A 24,376-nucleotide genomic window follows, 5' to 3' on the forward strand; every position below is an offset into this window, starting at 1 on the left:
ACAAATTCTGTAGATCATCCATGCGATCTTTAAATGTTTGTCATTGCCTATCCACCGTCAAACCTTTAAGTAACGCTCCCCAATCCATCCTAGCCAACTCGCGCCTCATACCATCGTAGTTTCCTTTAATTAAATTCAGGACCCTAGTCTCTGAGTCAACTACTTCACTCTCCATCTTAATGAATAATATCTTAATGAAGAATATCTTAATGAAGAATTCTATCATATGATCGCTCCTCCTCAAGGGGCCTCGCACAAGATTGCTAATTAATCCTTTCTCATTACATAATACCCAGTCTAAGATGGCCTGATCTCTAGTTGGTTCCTCGACATATTGGTCCAGGAAACCATCCCGTATACGCTCTCGGAATTCCTCCTCCACAGTATTGTTACTAACTTGGTTAGCCCAATCTATATGTAGATTGAAGGCACCCATGATAATGCTGTGCCCTTATTGTATGCGTCTCTAATTTCCCATTTAATGCCACCCCCAACCTCAGCATTACTGTTTGGGGGTCTGTATACAACTCCCACTAACATTTTTTGCCTCTTGGTATTTCTCCACTCTACCCAAACAGATTCCACATCATCAGAGCTAATATCCTTCCTTACTATTGTGTTAATCTCTTTAACCAGCAATGCTACCCCACCACCTTTTCCTTTTTGCCTGTTCTTCCTGAATATTGAATACCCCTGGATGTTGAATTCCCAGCCTTGATCACCCTGGAGCCATGTCTCCGTAATCCCAATTATATCATATCCGTTTACATCCATTTGTGCAGCTAATTCATCCACCTTATTACGAATGCTCCTCGTATTAAGACACAAAGCCTTCAAGCTTGCTTTTTTAACACTCTTAATCCTTTTAGAATTATTATTTACTGTGGCCCTGTTTGATTTACACCCTTGATTTCTCTGCCTTCCGCTTTTGCTTTTCTCCTTCCTGTCTTTTGCTTCCCTTTCCTCTGTCTCCCTGCACAGGTTCCCAACCCCCTGCCATTTTAGTTTAAACCCTCCCAAGAGCACTAGCAAACACTCCCCCTAGGACATTGGTCCCGGTCCTGCCCAGGTGCAAACAGTCCAGTTTGTACTGGTCCCACCTCCCCCAGAACCGGTTCCAATGTTCCAGGAATTTGAATCCCTCCTCCTTGCACCATTCCTCTAGCCACGTATTCATCTGAAATATCCTTCTATTTGTACTCTGACTAGCACGTGGCACTGGTAGCAATCCTGAGATTACTACCTTTTGAGGTCATATTTTTTAATTTACCTCCTAACTCCCTATATTCAGCTTTTAGGACCTCATCCCATTTTTTACCTATATCGTTGGTACCTATATGCTCCACGACAACTGGCTGTTCATCCTCCCCCTTCAGAATGCCCTGCAGCCGTTCCGAGACATCCTTGACCCTTGCACCAGGGAGGCAACATACCATCCTGGAGTCTCGTTTGCGGCCGCAGAAACGCCTATTTATTCCCCTTACTATAGTATCCCCTATCACTATAGCTCTCCCACTCATGTCCTGTGCAGCAGAACCACCCATGGTGCCAGGAAGTTGGCTACTGCTGCCTTCCTCTGATAAGCCATCTCCCCCAACAATATCCAAAGTGGTATATCTGTTTGAGAGGGGGATGGCCACAGGGGACCCCTGCCTGCGCCTACTACTCTGCCCGGCGGTCACCCATTCCCTTCCTGCCTGTGCAGCCTTTACCTGCAGTGTGACCAACTCTCTAAACGTGCTATCCACGATGTCCTTAGCATCGCGAATGCTCCAGTATGTATCCATTCGCAGCTCCAGCGCCACAATGCGGTCTGCCAGTAGCTGCAGCTGGATACACTTCCTGCACACATGGTCGTCAGTCCCTGATTTCCCACATAGTGCAGGAGGAGCATCCCACTAATTACATTACAATTAAATGATATACTCAAGGGCCCTTGTTTACTAGCACTCCCCGCTACACAACAGAGACCGTAGCAAGTATAAACCACAAAATTAAGACCATCTAAACTTTATAAACTATTAACCTTAACTGTCAAACTATAGAGTAGTATAAATACTCACCTGGCCGTATTCACCCAATCAGCTGCTTCCCCTGCGCCGGCGTCACTTTTTGTACTGTGACGTCACTCGAATTCTGCTGCCGCTGCTCGACTGGGCCTGAAAATCACCGACCTTTATTTTCACCCACAGCCGCTGCTCCCTCGCAGGTCCGCCGCTGCCGCTTAATATAGGAAAAGAGCAGGGGAGTGGAACTAATTGGATAGCTTTGAAAGAGCTGGCACAAGCATGATGGGCTGAATGGCTTTCTTCTGTGCTGTATGATGCTGCATATCAAAATATTGGCTTACAAAGTAGCAGTTCGTGACAAAGTTTAATAAATATAAGTAGTTGGTCACTTTCCAGTACTGCTGTTATGTTTTCACTAATTTGCACACATGGAACACCTGACAAATAATGCAGTAACGTGTAGATACCGAGGAGTGAGTTATAGGTTGTAACAACAAGATTCACATTCTGTGTATGTGTTGCTCACTGAGTCATAGGATACAGTCATTTCTTTGTCTCTCTCTGTGTCTGCCATGTTTGTGTTGTTGCTTCTCTCTGTCCTCTTCTGTTTGTAGTTTTTTATCTCGTGTATCTCTTTTCTGCTTATTTCTCAATTTCTCTTCTCTTCTGGTTCTCTATTTTATTGTAAGTTCTTCTGGTTTTCCTGTCATCTGATTGTATGTCTGAGTGCTGTCTTTTTTGGTGAACAGTGTGGCAGGGATGGCAGCATTTTGATGGGGCGATTGTTGGCACAGCGCATATTTTCCAGTGGTGAATGTGGGCTGTTGGTTGGGAAGGGACCTGGTTAGTGACAGAAAAAGGGAAAGGGCGAGTAGCTGGAAGGCACCACCGCTTGCAGTGGTAGTGGGAGAGAAGCGAGAAACAATGAGGAACAGGAAGGAATGGGCAGTTAGGGTGGTACACTGTTTGAAAGGGAAAAGGTAAGCAGCAGGCACCGGAGAGTGTTTCAGGTGGGAAGCAGTGAGGTTTAGTGCTGGAAAGTAGTGAAGAGGAGTGGGACTAGGACCAGAGCAGGGGTGGAGGCTCAGGATGAAGAAGGTTTGGGATGGGAATGGTGCTGGAGCTGATGCCCGGGGCACATTTTTAAAGCTGATTCCTAGCCCTAAGCTGGAAAGTGGCAATTTGTTTATAAAGTGGTTGTAGCACTAGCCCCTTTGGAAACAGGTTTGGATTGCCAGCATAATGCTAGGAAGCAGAGAAGAGAATAGGAGCCTGGTGCGTGTTGGAAACTGCCGTGGTGCACCATGCTGGCAGGCTGACTGACGAACAGAGTACAGGCCAGGCTGAAGCTGCAGTTTGTGGAAGAGCAGGTTCAACTGCAAGGCCGTGAAGAAAAAGAAGCCAGTAAAGAATTCAAGGGCCAGCAACGTTGGGCAGGAACGGGGAGAATAGCAGGATAAGGAAGGTGTGCATACTGAAAGGCTGAAAAGGAAAGAGGAAGCCAGAGGGAGGTTGAGCACTGGGAGTGGCAGGAAAAGGGTCAAAGACTTGGGCAGGAGGTGAGCAGGGTAAGGCCAGGAAAGGCTATGAGGGCAGGAGCAGCAGGGTAAAGTTGGGAGGGACTTGGAGACAGAATATGGCTGCAGGTTCTGAGAGGCAAGAAAGGAGGCGAGCAGGGAAACCAATCAAAATAAGTTTATTAAAAAAAAAAGATAAAATGACATCCAAAACTTGCTTGTGAAAATAGTGAAAAGGGAGATGGCAGACAGACCAAGTTGGAGACACCATCGAGGTACTTGAGCCATATCATCATCTAGTGACCAAATCCTGCAAGTATATTGTGACACGCAACACTTCATACAGAAAAATTCCCATTCTAAATGTTGATGTACCATTTTAACACTAAGTAATGAGAAAAGCGTGGCCAATATTTATGACAGGTTTTTGGACAGAAAGTGTGTACCATTTGCAACATTTTTCGTTTTTATATAATGTATATGAAAAAGTATAAATGCTGAAAATTAGATATAAAGGCATAAACTTGACTTGTCTACAGCCTTTGACACGGTTGACCACTCCATCCTTCTCCCAATGCCTCTCCACCGTCGTCCAGCTGGGTGGGACTGCACTCGCCTGGTTCCATTCCCATCTATCTAATCGTAACCAAAGAATCACCTGCAATGGCTTCTCTTCCCGCTCCCACATCATTACCTCTGGTGTCCCCCAAGATCTATCCATGGCCCCCTCCTATTTCTCATCTACATGTTGCCCCTTGGCGACATCACCCGAAAACACAGCATCAATTTCCAAATGTACTCTGACAACACCCAGCTCTACCTCTTCTCTCAACCCCTCCACGGTCTCTAAATTTTCAGACTGCTTGTCCGACATACAGTTTTGGATGAGCAGAAATTTCTCCAATTAAATATTGGGAAGACAGAAGCCACTGTTTTCGGTCCCGGCCACAAACTCCGTTCCCTAGCCACTGACTCCATCCCTCTCCCTAACATCTGTCTGAGGCTGAACCACACTGTTCGCAACCTTGGTGTCATATTTGACCCTGAAATGAGCTTCCAACCACATATCCGCAGCATAACAAAGAACGCCTATTTCCATCTCCGTATCATCACCCGTCTTCGCCCCGCCTCAGCTCATCCGCTGCTGAAACCCTCACCCATGCCTTTGTTACCTCTAGACTTGACTCTTCCAATGCACTCCTGGGCTGGCCTCCCACATTCCACCTTCCATAAACTTGAGGTCATCCAAAACTTGGCTGCCCGTGTCCAAACTTGCACCAAGTCCCGTTCACCCATCACCCCTGTGCTCGCTGACCTACATTAGCTCCCGGTTAAGCAACGCCTCGATGTCAAAATTCTCATCCTTGTTTTCAAATCCCTCCATGGCCTCGTCCCTCCCTATCTCTCTAATCTCCTTCAGCCCACAACTCCCCGAGATATCTGCGCTCCTCTAATTCTGCCCTCTTGAGGATTCCTGATTATAATCGCTCAACCTTTGGTGGCTGTGCCTTCTGTTGCTTCGGCCTTAAGCTTTGCAATTCCCTGCCTAAACCTGTCTGCCTTGCTACCTCTCTTTCCCCCTTTAAGACACTCCTTAAAACTTACCTCTTTGACCAAGCTTTTGGTCACCTGCCCTAATTTATCCTTATGTGGATTGGTGTCATTTTTTTGGTCTGAAAATACTCCTGCGCAGTGCCATGGGACATTTTACTACGTTAAAGGTGCTATATAAATACAAGTTGTTGTAAACTGCATAGCAGTTCGGTTAGCACCTGAAAGAGAAAGATAGAGTAACATACTGAAAATTCTATCTTGTCTTTCATGTTCAGACACTAAGGCCATGAATTTAATGGAGGAGGCGGGATGGGGGCGGGACAGCTGGTTTTCGGGTTCCGGTCCCACTTCAGCTGTATCCGCTCTGCAGACGTGATTTTCCCTTGATTGGCCTTGTTAAGCCTGCCCTGCGGGCTTACCGGCCAATTAACAGGAAGTGAGTCTGATGACATCACTTGATGACGCATCATCAGACGGTTTCCTTAGAGTTTAACAGTTGTCCTGTCAGTGTTTGACAGCATTGAGGTGCTGCAAACACTGACGATCACTGCTCAAAGGTGAACGATTGCACCCAGTTACTGTAGGGTTAGAGGTTGGATATATATTGGTTACTTGAGGATATCCTGTATGCAGTGTATTTAAGCGCTCTTCTTTATTTTCCTCCAGCATCTTGAAGCAACTCCCTAATGTGTATTCAGCTCACCCATCCAGTGTTGCATCACCTGAAGACCAGGAGGAATCTTTTAATATTATTATCAAGGAAGAGCCACCAGACGACTACGAGTACTACCATGCAGCAAACCCAGAGGATCTTGACAGTGCTGGACTGAAATGTGAGGAGGATTATTTAGATTCTTCTTCCAGTCAGAGCACTCCAGCATCAGAGGGGCAAGTTGATGGGACCAGTAGTGAGCTAGTTAATAAAGTTATTGATAAAAACGGCACTGGTGAAGTGGATGCAACTACTTCTGGGGTTACCAAACGGCCACTGAGCAGCCCCGACGGGGTAGCCAAAGCCAAAATGCTGCGAATGGAAAGCGGCAAAATGCCTATAGTTTATCTGGAACCATGCACTATTACAAAGGGTACTATAAAAATATCTGAACTGCCGCAAAATCTGTTGTCTCCTTGTCGGAGGAACTGGGCACCTCTGATCCCTCTTGCTCTCCGTTCTCCAAACTCAGCAGAAAAACCTATCCACTCACCCAGCTCTGCTGAAAAATCGAAACTGGGCAATGTGGATTCATCGCTAGAGTGTGCTGGATACAAAGAGAATGACTCCGTGTCGGGAAGAACTGAGAAGAAAAGTAGCACCTCTGCAGTGGCACATAGCTCAACTGCTTCACATAGTATGCCGTCCCAAAAGGCCTCTGGAGAAGGTTTCCGATTTCGCAAGGTTAAACTTACTGCAAAGGCATTAAGTTCTGGAATTTGGAGCTCTCCAGGTAGGGCAGATAATTGTACTGAGGACTCCCCTGTGTTACCTGTCTGCTCTAAGTCTACACGTTTGTCTGCTAAGGTATTCAGTTCGGGGATCTGGAGACCTCCAGGTGGCACAACTGATTGTACTGAGGAATCGCCTGTACCACGTACCAGTTCCAGGTCCCCACGTGTGTTGGAGCAGCAGTCCCCGGTGGGAGCTTCTAGACGGGGTCGACCAAAAAAGCTGCGGCTGTCTACAAAACCATCCCATTCTGTCTCGGAAACGGCCGCTTCTCTGGCCTCCTCTGAACACCTTCTGGAACGGGAAGAAACGTTCTGTGATGTTAGTCCAGACCTGGATGATGTGGAGGGTGTTACCTTTGTGTCGTATGCATCTCAGGTGAGGCCACATAACCAGAAATATTATGTTACCCACATACTGGGACATGTACAGGAAACTTTCGATTAACCGGCCCCTAAATAACCGGAAATGTCGGTTAACCGGCAAAATTCAGGAGTCGGTTTCAGCTAACTTTTATTACTTGCACAGCAACAAATTGAGGAAGGCAAGGGTTTGGCTGCAGCTGTTGCTAAGCTACAGAGACGCTTGCAACTTGTGGATGTTGTTCTGAAGCTAAGCAACAGGGTTTGTTGCTTCATATGGAGCTCTAAGGCCCGTATCTTTCGCTATAGCGTTCGGTTATCCGGAATTGTTGCTGAACCGGCACCACGTCGGTCCCGTCCGTGCCGGATACCAGAAAGTTTCCTGTATCTTGATGTAAAAAGACTACTGAGCACTTGGTTTGAGTATAAAACAAGGCTTTAATCAACTGTTTCAAAACCATGAGATTTCTAGTTACATCACTAGTTCCTGGTTACAGAAACATCCTGAGCAAGCTGGGCCCACGCCCGAGTATTTATACTCCTTAGACAGTGCCACCAGCTGGCCGCCCAGTGTTACTTCATGAGTCATGATAAGATTCATGACATATCTCATTTAATTTGTGTTGAGGGTTAAAGAGAGTGCATCACAATGCAGAAAACATTGTTAAAACAATGACCTCAGTTGCGGTACTAGGCATATTGGAAAAACAGTTACAAGTGGGCATTTTTGTATTTTGTGTGACTGCTTAGATAGTCATAATGTAAAATATTCAAAAAACCAAAATCATAAATAAACTAATGGTGGTTTTTTTTGTAATTGACCATCTCTGGACAGCGATGGTTTGGGGAAGTTATTAAATCCAAAAGTATCAGTAAAAATAATCATTGAAGTGGTACTGAGGGGGTGTGGTGGTTTCAGCCACGCGCAGGTTTATTCAGCTTCATTGCATCCGTAGGCACAAAACCCATTGCGCCAGCAGTGTGAAACGGGCTCATACTGAATTAGAAGCCTATTTTACATCATGCCCACAAAGAAAATCGACGCGAGGCTGCCAATTTACTATGAGCCCATTTTGCGTAATAAGACCAATTTAACAACCCCTTGTAATCTAATGTAAAAGCAAAATACTGCGCATGCTGGAAATCTGAAATAAAACAGAAAATGCTGGAAATACTCAACAGGTCAGGCAGCATCTGTGGAGAAAGAAAGAGTTAATATTTCAGGTTGATGACTTTTCATCAGAATTGGAAAAAGTTAAAGATTTAACAGGTTTTAAGCAAGTATAGAGACAGGGAAAGGGGCAAGGTGAGGAAAGAACATAAGGGGAGGTCTGGTAGGGTGGAAGGCAGGAGTGATTAAATGACGAGATGGTTTGAGGAAAGGGGGTAGAGTAATAGGACAAGAAAAGAAACAAGATGGGTCTAGAGGAGCTGAAAATAACAAAAGCAGAATCATTACTAGCAACTGCTATCTGGAAACATGGGAGCGGTGGTTCTGATCTGAAAGAGTTGAACTCTGGGGGCGATTTCACCAATAGGGGTGCGTTGGAGGCGGGACTGCTGCTTGTCGGGCTGTTGTGCCGCCTCCATCGATTTGTGGCCAACCCACACTATTTTCCCTTGATTGACCTTGCTAAGCCCGTTTTGCCTCAATACAGCTTCATTGAAGGTCTCATTCTGATATTGTACCTCTTGTTTTCGATTACATCAGGAGAAAGGTCTAGTAATATCTTCCAGTTTCTCCACAGGAACATGTTAACTGTAGCACTTATTCATCTGCAAACTCTTTTTTGTTTTACTATGTTAAAGGTGTAATATAAATGCAAGCAGCCATTGTTAAAGTGTTTGGAATAGGTTTTCCTATATAGAGTTTCCAATCTCTGCATATTTGCATCTTCCCAGCTCCATTGTTCTCTAATTCTAAATAAAAGAATCATAGAATGGTTACAAATAACAACAGAAAATGCTGGAAACACTCAGCAGGTCAGGCAGCATTGAGGAGAGAGAAACAGAGTCAACGTTTCGGGTTGAACCCTTCGTCAGAATGGTTACAGCATGGAAGAAGGCCATTCGGCCTATCGAGCCCATGCAGGCTCTCTGCAGGAGCACTTCAGCTAGTCCCACTCCCCCGCCCTTTCCCCATAACTCTGCAAAAAATTTCTTTCAGGTACTTATCCAACTCCCTTTTGAAAGCCATGATTGAGTCTGCCTCCACCACCCTTTCAGGCAGTGCATTCCAGATCATAACCACTCGCTGAGTAAAAAGGTTTTTTCTCATGCCGCCTTTGGTTCTTTTGCCAATCACCTTAAATCTGTGTCCTCTGGCTTTCGACCCCTCTGCCAATGGAAACAGTTTCTCTCTACTCTGTCCAGACTCCTTATGATTTTGAATACCTCTATCAAATCTCCTCAATCTTCTCTGCTCTAAGGAGAACAACCCCAGCCTCTCCAGTCTATCCACATAACTGAAGTTCCTCATCCCTGGAATCATTCTCTTAAATCTTTTCTGCACCATCTCGAAGGCCTTCACATCCTTCCTAAAGTATGCTGCCCAGAATTGGACACACTACTCCAATTGAGGCCAAACCAGTCTTTTGATACAGGTTCATCATCATTTCCACGCTTTTGTACTATATACCTCTATTCATGAAGCCCAGGATCCCGTAAGCTTTTTTAACTGCTTCCTCAACCTGCTCTGCCACCTTCAACGATTTCTGCACTGATACCACAGGTCTCTCTGTTCATGCACCCCTTTTAGGATTGCACCCCTTAATTTATATTTCTTCTCCTCATTCTTTCTACCAAAATGTATCACTTCTCATTTTTCTGTATTAAATTTTGTCCGCCCATTTCACCTGCCTGTCTATGTCCTCTTGAAGTCTATCACTATCCTGCTCACTGTTCACTATACTTCCAAGTTTTCTGTCATCTGCAAATTTTGAAATTGTGCCCTGTACACCCACGTCCAAGTCATTAATATATATCAAGAAAAGCAGTGGTCCTAGTACCGACCCCTGGGGAACACCACTGTATACCTTCCTCCAGTCCGAAAAACAACCGCTCACCACTACTCCCTGTTTCCTGTCACTTAGCCAATTTCGTATCCATGCAGCCACTGTCCCTTTTATTCCATGGGCTTCAACTTTGCTAGCAAGCATATTATGTGGCACTTTGTCAAATGCCTTTTGGAAATCCATGCACACCACGTCAACCGCATTGCCTTCATTAACCCTCTCTGTTACCTCATCAAAAAAACTCAATCAAGTTAGTTAAACACGATTTGCCATTCACAAATCTGTGCTGACTTTCCTTAATTAATCCACACTTGTCCAAGTGACTTAATTTTGTCCCGGATTAAAAGCCTCCCCACTACCAAGGTTAAACTGACTGGCCTGTAGTTGCTGGGTTTATCCTTACACCCTTTTTTGAACAAGGGTGTAACATTTGCAATTCTCCAATCCTCTGGCACCAGCCCCGTTTCTAAAGAGGATTATGGCCAGTGCCTCCACAATTTCTTTTCGCTCAGCATCCTAGGATGCATCCCATCCGGTCCTGGTGACTTATCTACTTTAAGTACAGCCAGCCTTTCTAGTACCTCATCTTTATCAATTTTTATCACATCTAGTATCTCATCTTTATCAATTTTTATCACATCTAGTATCTCCTCTACCTCCTCTTTGACTATGTCTCTGGCAGCTTCTTCCTTGGTGAAGACAGATGCAAAGTACTTATTTAGTACCTCAGCCATGCCCTCTGCCTCCATGCATAGGTCTCCTTTTTGGTCCTTAATTGCCCCCACCCCTCCTTTTACTGTTGATTATTTATGAGTATAGAAGACTTTTGGATTACCTTTTATGTTAGCTGCCAAATCTATTCTCATACCCTCTCTTTGCCCCTCTTATTTTCTTTTTCACTTCTCCTCTGAAATTTCTAAATTTAGCCTGAATAAACATTTAGAAATGTATGGGTTAACCAATGACGACCAGCATGGATTTGTTAAATTTGTCAAACACAACTTGCCTTTATCGGGGTGGCTGAGATCATTGTCGCTTTTAAGCGAGAAATGCTCCTCCCAGCCTTTCCCCTTGGTTGACTTGGAGTTTCCCATTTTCCTATGTTTTTCTTGCATTCGTGCATAAACACTTTTTAAATTCGTTTATGGGATGTGGGCGTTGCTGGCAAGGCCGGCATTTATTGCCCATCCCTAATTACCCTTGAGAAGGTGGCGGTGAGCCGCCGCCTTGAACCACTGCAGTCCGTGTGGTAAAGGTACTCCCACAGTGCTGTTAGGGAGGGCGTTCCAGGATTTTGACACCGTGACGATGAAGCAACGGCGAGATACTTCTAAGTCAGGATGGTGTGTGACTTGGAGGAGAACTTGGAGGTGGTGGTGTTCCCATGCACTTGCTGCCCTTGTCCTTCTAGGTGGAAGAGGTTGCGGGTTTGGGAAGCCTTGGCGAGTTGCTGCAGTGCATCTTGTAGATGGTACACACTGCAGCCACGGTACGCCAGTGGTGGAGGGAGTGAACGTTTAAGGCGGTGGCTGGGGTACCAATCAAGCGGGCTGCTTACTTGTACCTTGTAGATAGATGGTGGAAAGGCTTTGGGGAGTCAGGAGGTGAGACACTCGCCACAGAATACCCAGCCTCTGACCTGCTCTTGTTGCCACAGTATTTATGTGGCTGGTCCATTTAAGTTTCTGGTCAATGGTGACTCCCAGGATGTTGATGGTAGGGGATTCGGCGATGCTAATGCCATTGAATGTCAAGGGGCAGTGGTTAGACTCGCTTGTTGGAGACGGGACCCAGCCATTGCCTGGCACTTCTGTGGCGCAGATGTTACCTGCCACTTAGCAGCCCAAGCCTGAACATCATCCAGGACTTACCAACATGACCTTGTCCAAGATTGGTAGACCTTCTTGTCGCACTCCTGCTGGCTAGTTTCAAATGAACTTGGATGTGTTAGCAGAATGAGATCTTGTATATTAGAGGTGAAGAAATTGTCCTTTTAATAGTCTTAACATGGATTATATACTGATTTTTTTTTCACCGTTTGTATATGGAGTTTGAACTAATGACGAGGAAGAGTATTCCCATTGCAGGTCGAAGTGCACCCAGATGTATTTAAAAAAAAATTAGCTACCTTCTATCCTTTAAGGTGCTATTGTTGATGTATTTGTTGGTAAGTGATACTAATTTGTATTACAGTATTCCTTATTTAATGAGCCTCCACTTATAAATAGAATCTGGAATACTTCCCAAAGAGGAAAAAACATTTAAGGACATTGTCCCTTAAGAAATTAATATCCGAGAATGGCGCTTGCCCCTTTTTATATTGTTGAGTTTGAAGGAAGACCAAACATACAATATATAATTTAACACTCCACTAACTGGAGAAGGTGGGATGGGGTTGTTACAATAAGTTATGTGTTTCCAGTAAAGGCTTTTTAAGAAAAAAATAGTATCAGGGAATTGGGTTGTCTGGCCTAAAGATGCTGCCTATCACTCCTTAACTGGCTGTGCACTTGACTGTTCAGATGCTTGTGACAGAATATCTTGTTTCTCTTCCCTTCTTCCCAACATGACCTTGTCCAAGATTGGTAGACCTGCTCTCTGTGAATCCAGAGAGCAAACTAACAAACTTCATTCAAGACTAATGTTGAAACTAACAATCGAGAGGCTACATGTATATAGAGTGAATTTTTCGATCCCATACCCCAGCACAGAGCTGCACTAAAAGTTTACATTAGATATATTGTAGCCCTCTCAGACCAACTTTCCCTTCAAGCCTGCATCTCCTGTAGGAGCAGAGGATTGCTAAATCTACTCTTATGTTTTGTTTGTGGACTTGGGTGTGAAAGATAATGGCCTGGATTTTGTGGTAAGAATAACTGTGATGCTAACATCGCTCACTGCTATTAAGGAGTAAATTGGACAGCAATTTCTGGCATCTGCACATGCGCGAAGTTAAACATGGAAATCAGGAAGTTGCTGTCTGAGTTGCCCTGCTCCTCCAGAAGCTTTGCTACACAGGTACAGGATAGACTCAGCATTCAAATACAGTACACCAGTGCGTGAAGTTGTGATACTTACCCACTGGATACTCACTAAACATTCCAGAAAAAGTTAGGACTTGTTTATTCAAGTGTAAGTGCATTTTTAACGACCTAATAAGTCTTAATTATTGCCAAACAACCTCTCTGGTACTGAATATTAACTTTTACAAACATGGAGTCTCATTCCTTCAGATTTTAATTGTTGTTGGAGGCCCTGTCTGCGCTCTCAGGTTAATGTAAAAGATCCCATGGCACTATTTCGAAGAAGAGCAGGGGATTTCTCCCTGGCCAATATTTATCCCTCAATCAACATCACTGAAACAGATTATCTGGTCACTATCATATTGCTGTATGTGGGTGCTTACTGTGAGCAAATTGACTGCTGTGTTTCCTACATTACAACAATGACTACACTTCAAAAGTACTTCATTGGCTGTAAAGCGCATTGGGACATCCTGAGGTCGAGAAAGGCACTGTATAAATGCAAGTCTTTTCTTTAAAAAAAAAATTAAATGTTTTTTTCTTTGTCTTTTTTATCTCTCTCTGTCCCTCTCTTTCGCTCTCTGTACATGATTTTACAATGAATTAAATATTCTCATTTACACTTCCTGGTTTAGACTCTGCATGCTTTAGTAAGGATTCTTCAATCTGATTGGTTGAGGAGATGCACTGTTGCTTGCCATGTTCACACAGGTCCCAGATCCCCGATCGCAAAATCCAGGCCATTGTAGTGGCAACATCAGCTCAGGCAGGCAGGAGAGTACAGCAACCGATGGGACATGGGTAGGAGGCAGGGAGCGCGCGCAGTGGGATACGAGAGATGCCTTGGAAGAAGGTAGCCAGGGAAACTGACACAGTGGCTTGGAGAGTAAGCCTTGATGTTTGCTTTAGAGCTCAAACATGTCGCTGTTTATTCTAACTGCTGGATGAGGGTTATGAAAGGGGTGGTTCAATCAGAGCTGTTTCCTTTCCCTACAATCCACCTCTTGTTAATTTCTGTGTCTTTTAAAGAAACCGGTTTTGCTGACTAACGTGTTCCTGCATGTGTAGTTCTGATTTGTTTGGTCTTTGTCTCACTTAAGTGTTTGAATTGATATCTGTACAGGATGCTCTGCAGTCCCACCTGGTTGAGCAGATGCCAGAGGACCCGAGTGATCCCATCCATCAGACAGGTACTAACCACGCAAAGTCTCTTCTTCCTTGTGTGTGCTGAGCTGTGATACCGTCGGCCACACAAATCCCGATGTGAAGTTTGAGAAGTTGCTCTCAGTATGGTATTACCCAAGGTTCTGTTTGTACCATTACCTTTCTGTTGCTTTTGACGAGAGCTACATGGCAGTTTATGAAATCAGTGGCAGAAATGAGCAAAATCAACATTTAAATCACTAACTAACTGATCAGAAATAACCTTCTGGGAGAATGTGCAACAGAACTTTGTGCTATTGAGAGCCATATGATCTGAATTTGCCTATGGGAGGGTTTAATAAAGGATTTCAACGTCATACACGGGGCGGTATTGTGAGGAGCAAAGAGGTAATACATTCCTTAGGGAAAATGGATAAATAAGAACATAAGAGAGCTTGGAACAGGAAAGGCCATTCCACTCTTCAGTTTTATTTCTTCTACAGATCACATCAGTTGCACTGTCATGGCCTCTACCAAATCATTAATATCCTGGGGAAAGCTATTAAGAACTTTCTCCCTTTTTCTCAATGGTAACTCAAGCAGGGCTGCAAGATGTATGTCTAACCTTGAATTCTGCTTTAACATCCAGACTAATTTGTCTTCCTTATACAACTCTTGAGTGGAGTAAACACTGGCATGGATTGGTTGGGCCGAATGGCCTGTTTCTGTGCTGTATATTCTATAACATTTCCAAGGTCCCAGCAGCTTAGCAACTTTTGAGTCCACACAACATTTAATTATCTATCTTTATTTTTTTATCCCTATAACCTTCAGTCCCTTTCCTAACCAGATATTGAAACGGCTCTTTTTTAAAAAAAGATGTTATTTGGCAGAATGTTAATGCTTCAACTGAGAGTCTACTTTCACTTATCCACTAGGAGAGTGGGAGATTCCTTCTTGTTTCAAGTATTGCTTGGAGCATAGTAATTTTATATTAATGTTCTCCACTCCGTCTAAATTAAGTAATCTGCTTGGGAGTGCGTTGCAGGCTGAAATTTTAAGTGATTTAGTGGATAAATCAAATTGGGATTTGAGTTCTGTCTGCATTTTCTCTGATTCTTTTTTCTCCCTCGGTACTCATGCTCATTGAAAATCATTGTGTAATGTGACTTTCCATTCTTGCAGTTCCCCAAGAAAGTGATGAGGAGAAAATTGAACGACTGGAAGAGCAGCTGATTGAGGACTTGACTCATTTGGATCCCAGAGTTATTATGCACCCATCACTTGAATCAGGTGACTTACTTGGTAATACTGCATGAAAGTTTGCGCCAATAAGCTAGTCGGTGAAAGATGTTAAAAACATATCAAAGTGGTCTGAGATGCTTTAGTTTGGCTTGTTTCCTAGTTTGATTTGGTCTGTTTCATGCAGTCATTCTGCATGTTGCAGGAAAATAATGTAATCTAGACAAGGTAGAACATGAACCACAATCTGTTTTCATGGAGTATTCTTTGAAAAGCTTTTATGTCTGATTAACTGCATGTATTGCCCCCTACAGTTGATTTTAAGCTGAGTTCCCTGATGTCAACAGTCAGCCTAAACCTGAAACACTTAGGAGTGGTAATACCGCCCACATCAGCAGCAGTCTTTAGACCTGCTTGGAGAGATACCTTAGAACGCTCTGCTTCCAGACAAGCTGTCCAAGGTCCTCTCGGTGAGCAAACTGTTAATTTAGTAGAAAATTATCTGTTATATGTCTGTGCATTAATCAGAAATGTTTGGCACCATGGACTGATAGGACCCACATTCAGTTCTTCCCCCATCCATATCAGTATTAGCTTTAGCGATGAAAATGGTCTTGACTGAGATTCTATTTCCATCAATGACTATGAAGGTTAGGACTATTTTTTTTTTCTGATTGTAATTAAAATTCAGAGACAAGACTGAAATCAAACTTGTTTCTAAGCCTAAAGCACTGATTAATAGGCAAAGCCATTGTTAGAATAGATGTTAGAAATTGAAATGCAACTAAATTCTTAGTTTTCATGTAAGTGCCAGTTAATTTATTGTGGATTGTGGAGTTGTGTGAAAATGAAATGATGGCAGCAATTTTGAAACACAAATTTTGAAAAAATCTATAGAAGACTAAAATGAAATAACACAGCAAAAATTTTCACTCAATTTGTGAAAACTAAAATAAATGACTAAAATTTGGTAACGACTATATTCAAAACTAGGTGATTTTTTTTAATGAAAGAACTATAACCAAGTAAAATTGTAATGAACCAAGCTAAAACCAATTTTTCTGATGACTAAAATCATATGGAGTATAATGTGGGGAAATGAGGTTATTCACTTTGGTAGGAAGAATAGAAAAACAGAATATTGTTAAATGGTAGGAAACTATTAAATGTTGGTAATAACAGAAAATGCTGGAAAAACTCAGCAGGTCAGGCAACATCCGTGGAGAGAAATTTGAGTTGACGTTTCGGGTTGAACCCTTCTTCAAAACTTAAATGTTGGTGTTCAGAGATATTTAGGTGTCCTAGTACAATAAACAGAGAGTTAGCATGCAGGTACAGCAAGCAATTAGGAAGGCAAATGGCAAGTTGGCCTTTATTGCAAGGGGGTTAGAGTACAAGAGTAAGAAGTCTTTCTACAATTGTACAGGGCCTTGGTGAGACCACACCTGGAGTACTGTGCACAGTTTTGGTCTCCTTATCTGAGGAAGGATATACTTGCCTTCGAGGCAGTGCACGAAGGGTCACTAGATTGATTCCTCGGTTGAGAGAGTTGTCCTATGAGGAGAGATTGAGTAGATTGGGCCTATACTCTCTGGAGTTTATTGAAACATACAAGATACTGAGGGGGATTGATAGGGTAGATGCTGAGGTTGTTTCCCCTGGCTGGAGAGTCTAGAATTAGGGGGCATCGTCTCAGGATAAGGGGTAGGCCATTTAAAACTGAGATGAGACATTTCTTCACTCAGAGGGTTGTGAATATTTGGAATTCTCTACCACAAAGGACTGTGGATGCTGAATAGTTGAGTATATACAAAGCTGCGATAGATAGATTTTTAAATTCTAGAGGAATCGAGGGATATGGAGATCGGGCAGGAAAGTGGAGTTGAGGTCTAAGATCAGCCATGATCTTATTGAATGGCAGAGCAGGCTCGAGGGGCTGTATGGCCTACTCCTGCTCCTAATTCTTGTGTATGTTCTAGTATTGCTCCCCACACACTTCCCCCTCCGTGACATGCTGTTGTATGGCGATAATCGAGCTGAGGCCGGGAAATTTCGAGTGGTGCAGTTGGAGAGAGAGGCTCCTGTTGGCTACTTTCTGGGCCACATTGGTAGCTGTCCGAGAGCAGGTTACTTGCACTCGTGGTTTGGATATACGAACATAACCATAAGTTATGATTCTCAATGTTTTCTCCAAGCAGAGATCTCAAGCATATCTAATCAGCAGGAATTTAACCCCCTATGTTCTGGTTAAGTTGCTTTTCTCTGTCTAAAAGCAATATTATCTTCTTCCCCTTCCCTACCCCTCCAACCCAGGCATACCATTCCACAGCACAGTTGGTGGGTTAGCTGTTCACCCTCAGTCCACCTCCAGTGCTCCCTCTAACCCAGTGTTTGAGAGCTGACTCAACCTTAGGTTATTGTTTCTCTTCCTCGCCTCACTCAAATAACTTCTGTTTAAAAAAGACACACAGAAAAGGGATACCCTGCTTTTCCCACTTTTATAAATAGAATGCCTTTCTCTGGGAGATGATTGGATCTTACAGCAGTTGTTCCAAACCAGTTGTAAATCCAGATTCTTAAACTAGATTATGATGAGGCCTTATTTTTAATCTTTACTTCTCCTTGCCTCCTAATTTTATTAGTGGCTATAGCTGATGCACAAGTTTTTAGATTTGAAATTGTGTGATTGCAGTTGGTGTGGTCGCCTCTAATTTTTTTAAATTATATTAACATTCTGCAGAAGAAGAAATTCCCTTTGTTTCCAGAACAGGAAAAACAAATGATTTCACAAAGCTGAAGGGCTGGAAGCAAAAGCTTGGACAGCAGTCAGGGGAGTCTCCTTCCAAACAGAGTAAGTTTTGCGGAACACCTCCGTTCAGTCCGTAAGGGTGACCCCGAGCTTCTGGTCACATGTCACTTTAATTCTCCGTTCCACTCCCACTCCGACCTCTCTGTCCTTGGTCTCTTGCGCTGTTCCAATGAAGCTCAACATAAGCTCGAGGAACAGCAGCCTTCTGTACTCCACATTGAGTTCAACAATTTCAGACTATAACCCCTGCCCTTATTTTTCCACGTGGCAGCTGTTGATGATTCTGCCATCCTCATTTGCAACATTGCAACAAGGGAAATTGGGGATAGCATAAGATCCAAGGAGAGGACATTTAAATTGGCCAGAAAAAGCAGCAAACCTGAGGATTGGGAGCAGTTTAGGATTCAGCAAAGGAGGACAAAGGGATTAATTAAGAGGGGGGAAATAGAGTATGAGAGTAAGCTTGCAGGAAACATAAAAACTGACTGTAAAAGCTTCTATAGATATGTGAAGAGAAAAAGATTGGTGAAGTCAAGCGTAGGTCCCTTGCAGTCAGAATCAGGGGAATTAATGGCCCAGAAATTCGGGTCGGAGGCTTCCCGCGGGTGCAAGCCTCCGACCTGCACTTACCTAGCGTGCCGGCTGTGGGCCCGTGTGGGATTCCGATCCTGGGCCTGCTCCAACTGCTGGCGCACAGTGCTTGTGTATCCCAGGGGCGCAGTTGATTCGAAGCGTCCCCTGGGATCACGTGGGCCATGGAGAGCCAATGGTAGCAGGGAATCTGTTCGTAGATTTGACAGGAAGACCTGTCAAATCTATGAATACAGTTCAGCCCCAAAACATCACTAAAACTTCAAATAAATTTAAAAAGAAACATCATATTTTTAAAATAACTAAATTACATAAATTTAAATTGTTTAAAATAGTTATTTTTTGAAAAAATAATTACACTTTCTAACAGGGCTAAAAATAAACTTAACTTTCTTTTAAAGTATTTAAAAATAATAAATCTGTGGAAAAAATGTTTTAATTTTACTTAATTCACCACTTACCTTGTTAAAAGCAGGCCTTGCGACTGCTTTTTATAAGCGTAGCTCCTGAAGACTAACCCTCCCGGAGAAACCTGCAAAAAAAAACGGAAGTTCCAGGCGTACGCGCTGCCTCTCCTGCACGCGTTCGACCTGTGAATCCCTTCCTTTAAGGGAACGGAAGTTCCGGTTTCCCGCGCATGCGCAGTGCATGCACAAAACTGGCATTTTCATTGGGCCTACGGGTGAGTACCCAGCGCGCACTCACCCGTGGGGACCCGAAGTTCTGGGCCAATAATGGGGAACAAAGAAATGGCAGACCAATTAAATACATACTTTGGTTCTGTCTTCACAAAGGAGGACACAAATTACCTCCGAGATGTCGGGGAACATAGGGTCTAATGAGAGGGAGGAATTGAATGAAATCAATATTTGTAGGGAAATGGTGTTAGGGAAATTGATTGGATTGAAGGCTGATAAATCCCCAGGGCCTGATAATCTACACCCTCGGGTACTTGAGGAAGTGGCCCTAGAAATAGATGCATTGCTGGTCATCTTCCAAAATTCTATAGACTCTGGAACAGTTCCCATGGATTGGAGGGTAGCTAATGTAACCCCACTATTTAAAAAAGGTGGTAGAGAGAAAACGGTGAATTATAGACCGGTAAGCCTGACCTCGGCAGTGGGGAAAATGCTAGAGTCCATTATAAAAGATGTAATAGCAGAGAACTTGGAAAACAGCGACGGGATCGGACAAAGTCAACATGGATTTACAAAAGGTAAATTGTGCTTGACTAATCTACTGGAGTTTTTTGAGGATGTGACTAGTAGAATAGATGAGGAAGAACCACTGGATGTGGTGTATTTGGACTTTCAGAAGGCTTTCGATAAGGTCCCGCATAAGAGATTAGCGTGCAAAGTTAAAGCACATGGGATTGGGGGTAAGGTACTGTCTTGGATAGAGAACTGGTTTGCAGACGGGAAGCAAAGAGTTGGTATAAACGGCTCTTTTTCCGAGTGGCAGGCAGTGACTAGTGGGGTACCGCCGGGATCGGTCCTAGGACCCCAGCTATTCACAATATATATTAATGATCTAGACGAGGGAACTAGATGTAATATCTCCAAGTTTGCAGACGACACAAAGCTGGGTGGGCGTGTGTGCTGTAAGGAGAATGCAGAGAAACTTCAGTATGATTTGGACAGGTTGGGTGATTGGGCAGATGCAGTATAATGTGGATAAATGCAAGGTTATCCACTTTGGTGGCAAAAACAGGAAGGCAGATTATTATCTGAACGACAATAGATTTGGAAAAGGGGAAGTGCAACGAGACCTGGGTGTCCTTGTGCACCAGTTGCTGAAGGTAAGCATGCAGGTGCAGCAGGCGGTTAAGAAGACAAATGGTATGTTGGCCTTCATAGCGAGAGGATTTGAGTACAGGAGCAAGGATGTCTTGCTGCAGTTGTACAGGGCCTTGGTGAGACCACAGCTTGAGTATTGTGTGCAGTTTTGGTTGCCTTATCTGAGGAAGGATGTTCTTGCCATGGAGGGAGTGCAGCGAAGATTCATCAGACTGATACCTGGGATGGCAGGAATGACGTATGAAGAAAGATTGGGTTGATTAGGCTTATATTCGCTGGAGTTTAGAAGAATGAGAGGGGATCTCATTGAAACTTATAAAATTCTAACAGGACTAGACAGACTAGATGCAGGAAGGATATTCTCGATGGCGGGAGAGTCCAGAACCAGGGATCACAGGCTAAGGATAAGGGGTAAGCTATTTAGGACTGAGATGAGGAGGAATTTCTTCACCGAGAGTGGTGTACCTGTAGAATTCTCTACCACAAAAGGTAGTTGAGGCCAATTCATTAAATGTATTCAAGAAGGAGTTAAATATATTTCTTAAGGCTAAAGGGATCAGGGGATATGGGGAGAAAGCAGGGACAGGGTACCGAATTTGGATGATCAGCCATGATCTCATTAAATGGCAGAGCAGGCTCGAGGGGCCGAATGGCCTACTCCTGCTCCTATCTTCTATGTTTAACCACTCATGCCGTCCGCCCTATCATAGACTGTTCCTTTTGTTCTTTCTTCCCCCTTTCCCTGACTCTGCACCTGCTTAAAACCTGTTACATCTCTAACTTTTCCCAGTTCTGACGAAGGGCCACAGACCTGAAACGTTAACTCTTTCTCTTTCTCCGCGGATGCTGTCTGACCTGCTGAGTGTTTGCAGCATTTTCTGTTATTTCAGATTTCCAGCCTCCGCAGTATTTTGCTATTGTAAGTTTATAGACAGGTGCTCCCTATAACCGTGCAAAGTTAACCGAGGTAACTTTCAACTCACGACCAGGTGGAGCGGATCACCCCAGCCCATGTAGAAGCCAGCCGATTTTTCACTCCATTTGCAATCAGTGAAACAAAAACTGGGCAGGTTCTATAAGGAATCTGCTCTAAGAACATTAGTGGCCAGGCAGCAAAGTTGAAAACTATCTCCAGCGTGCTCCTCCCAACGCTACATTCAAAGAACGCGAACTGCTGCTGTGCCCCGCGCCCCCCCCCCAAATCCTATCTCTCTTTCTCCTCCCACCGCTTGCCCACCCCAACGGCCACCACTACCTCCCAACCCGATCACTTCGCCTCCCCCCTTCACTTACCTGATGGTCACTGCCACGTCAGCAGTGAACCGATCTTCCATTGTTTTTCGGCAGTGAGCTGCCAAAAATTAACTAAAATAATTACCTGTATATTAAATAACTGCACCATTATTATGCTGCAGCATGCTAACCATTTTATATATACAGAATATATCTGCATTTCCTGCTTCAATTTCCAACTGTTAATGTAAGAGCAACTGAACACTTGGGCTGGAATTTTGTTGGGTGGGTAGGGTTGCAGGATTGGTTGGGAGGTGGTCGGGGATCGGCAGGCAAGCGGGGATCGTGTGCGGGCGGAGGGTGGGGTGGTCAGCCAGGGAACGGAGGGGTCAGAGGATCGGCAGGGGGTGCTGGAGGATTGTGGCTGGCCTCATCACTATCATTGGGGTGGTCTGGGAAGGTGATCGGAGGCTTCATGAGGCGGGGGTCTCCGATTGGGGGTGAGGTTATTTAGGGACCCTAGATCCAGGAGGTAGGTATAAATCCACTTGCCTCCTGGATGCAGCAGTCCCCGCCTGTGTTTAACTGCCTGGTTTCACGAATTGTGTGAAACCTGTCCACAGGCAGTTAAAAACAAAATGGAGCGGAAAATAAAGGCGTCCAGCCTCATCACAATATTTAAATTGTGGCAGCGGGTTGGCTGCCTGTCCTGCCTCTGGGAAAACCGGAAGTGGGCGAGTTGGAGGCGGGATCAGGTCGGGATTCACATTTTTAACAATTTAACTGCCCCCACGCTTCAAACCCACACGTTTTCTGATGGGAAAATCCCAGCCTTTGTTTTGTACTTGCCAAATGCTGCTCCTTGCCGCTCGGTGCGACATCAGGGGCGCCTCGGGCCTTACCATTTGAGGCGTTGGGATTGATCTCTGTGTCCCTCACATACCCTAAAATGGCATGTATGTCCAGACCATAACGTTTGTATTTCATTTTATGGTGATTTTTGTTTTTTAATTCATGTAGGCTTTTTCATTCAAAGGCAAAGCTTTCCCAAAGCAACTTGGCTCAGTACCTGGCAGTAGGCATGTTAGAGTTGCACATCTGCCATCAGGTGGCTGTGGTGAGGAGGGGGAGCTGAGTTTAAAATACTGTACTTCAGTTGATGAAAGTTTGTTTGGACTCAACTGCAGTAACAAATTAACTGATGTTTACTGTTTTGGGGTTTGTTCCAGGTACCAGTCTGGAAAGCTCCATAAAAAATCGCTCTGCCTTCCTAAGTGACAAACTGGATGAATACCTGGAAAATGAAGAGAAAATCATCGAACAGCGGGCTGCTCTCTGCATTGGCAAAGTATCAAAAGTTGTGTATCAGATGCCCACCAGAAGTTCCAGCTATGTCCGGACATTGGATAGTGTATTAAAACATCGGGCGCCCCAAGCCACCCATGGAGGGTCCCACTCGTCCAGTCGCGCTTTCGTTTCCCCAAAGCTTTCCAAAGCCACCAAACAAAGTGGGAAAGTAATGGAGTCCAACTCGGCCAGCAAAGAGCAGAAGTCTGCAAGCAGTGCAAAACCAACCTCAACACCAGCCAACCCACCAGCTAAAACCTCCAGTTTGCGGCTGTCTTCTGCACTCGTGAGACCCCCTGGGTTATCCAAAAAGCAGATTAAGTTGATGGATCTGGAGAATGGAGCCCTCTGGGATGGAAAGCCAAGGACCTACATTACAGAGGAACGAGCAGAGGCATCCCTCATTACTCTACTAACAGCACAGGTACCCGTTCAGTTTTATATTGAAGGAAAACTGGGGAAAGTGTTTTGACAAAGGGCTAGAAGAATGCAAAGCTCAAGGAGATTGACCTCCATCTTGAATTAGCAACCACAGTGCACCCACTGTAATCACTATTGATCAAGTTGAGTGCAGCTGGGACAAAAAAGAGAAAATATCTTCACTGACTTTCAAAAGCTAATACGTTGAAAGTTTTTTTTGTTAAAGCAAAGACAGTCTTCTGCTTTGCTTTAACAACATATTAATTGTAGAATGAGCTAATTTTCACACTTGTTCAACCTGAACACACAAGAGTAGGCTGCCTGAGTGGGGAGAAATTATGTCAATCTGCCCTTTTGAAGAGTTGTGGTGCCTCACTGTAAACATGCAAGCATGTGGCTTCTTAACTAGCCCTTCCTCTGAGAGCTGCACATAAAGAAAGAACATGGATGTGCCAAAGAATATCATGACCAATGAATTGCATTTGAAGTGCAGTTACTGTTATGTAGACAAACACACATGTTGGCCAGGACACTTGGAGAACTCCCTGCTCTTCTTTGAATAGTACCATGGAATCTTTTTTACATCCACCTTAAGGGGCAGATAGTTCAACCTCTTGTCTGAAAGATGGCATCATTTTTTTTTAACCATCAGCAGCAGCATTTTATTCTGTTGCCACATGCTAGGAACAAAATGCCATTTATTTGGTACCTTCCACCGTTTTAGTCTTGTTCAATTGTATTTCTGTAGCATATACACCTTTTACTGACTTGCCCAGCTCAGTAATACCTTCAGACTCCAGTTACTCTGAAGACATCAAAAAGTACATTTTATACAAATTATTGAAGTCTCTGTTTTTAATTTTTAAAATATC

The 24,376-nt window shown here is 44.0% G+C and overlaps 1 protein-coding gene across 4 annotated transcripts in view; it reads left to right on the top strand.

Annotated features, from left to right (window-relative positions):
• mgaa (MAX dimerization protein MGA a) overlaps positions 1 to 24,376 on the top strand; it is a 113,262-nt gene that overhangs the window by 15,915 nt on the left and 72,971 nt on the right. For 3 of the 4 annotated variants that reach the window (XM_086003665.1, XM_086003664.1, XM_086003666.1), the window contains exons 3-8: positions 5,747 to 6,902; positions 14,047 to 14,113; positions 15,252 to 15,359; positions 15,623 to 15,778; positions 18,049 to 18,159; positions 22,967 to 23,508. In XM_086003665.1, the coding sequence (XP_085859791.1) occupies positions 5,747 to 6,902; positions 14,047 to 14,113; positions 15,252 to 15,359; positions 15,623 to 15,778; positions 18,049 to 18,159; positions 22,967 to 23,508 (2,140 nt within the window). The remainder of the gene's footprint in view (positions 1 to 5,746; positions 6,903 to 14,046; positions 14,114 to 15,251; positions 15,360 to 15,622; positions 15,779 to 18,048; positions 18,160 to 22,966; positions 23,509 to 24,376) is intronic. The other variant, XM_086003667.1, reaches the window with a different exon arrangement.

Source organism: Somniosus microcephalus, chromosome 12, assembly GCF_052327205.1.
Source record: "Somniosus microcephalus isolate GS21.2 chromosome 12, FLI_Smic_1.0, whole genome shotgun sequence".
In the NCBI taxonomy this organism is placed as follows: domain Eukaryota; kingdom Metazoa; phylum Chordata; class Chondrichthyes; order Squaliformes; family Somniosidae; genus Somniosus; species Somniosus microcephalus.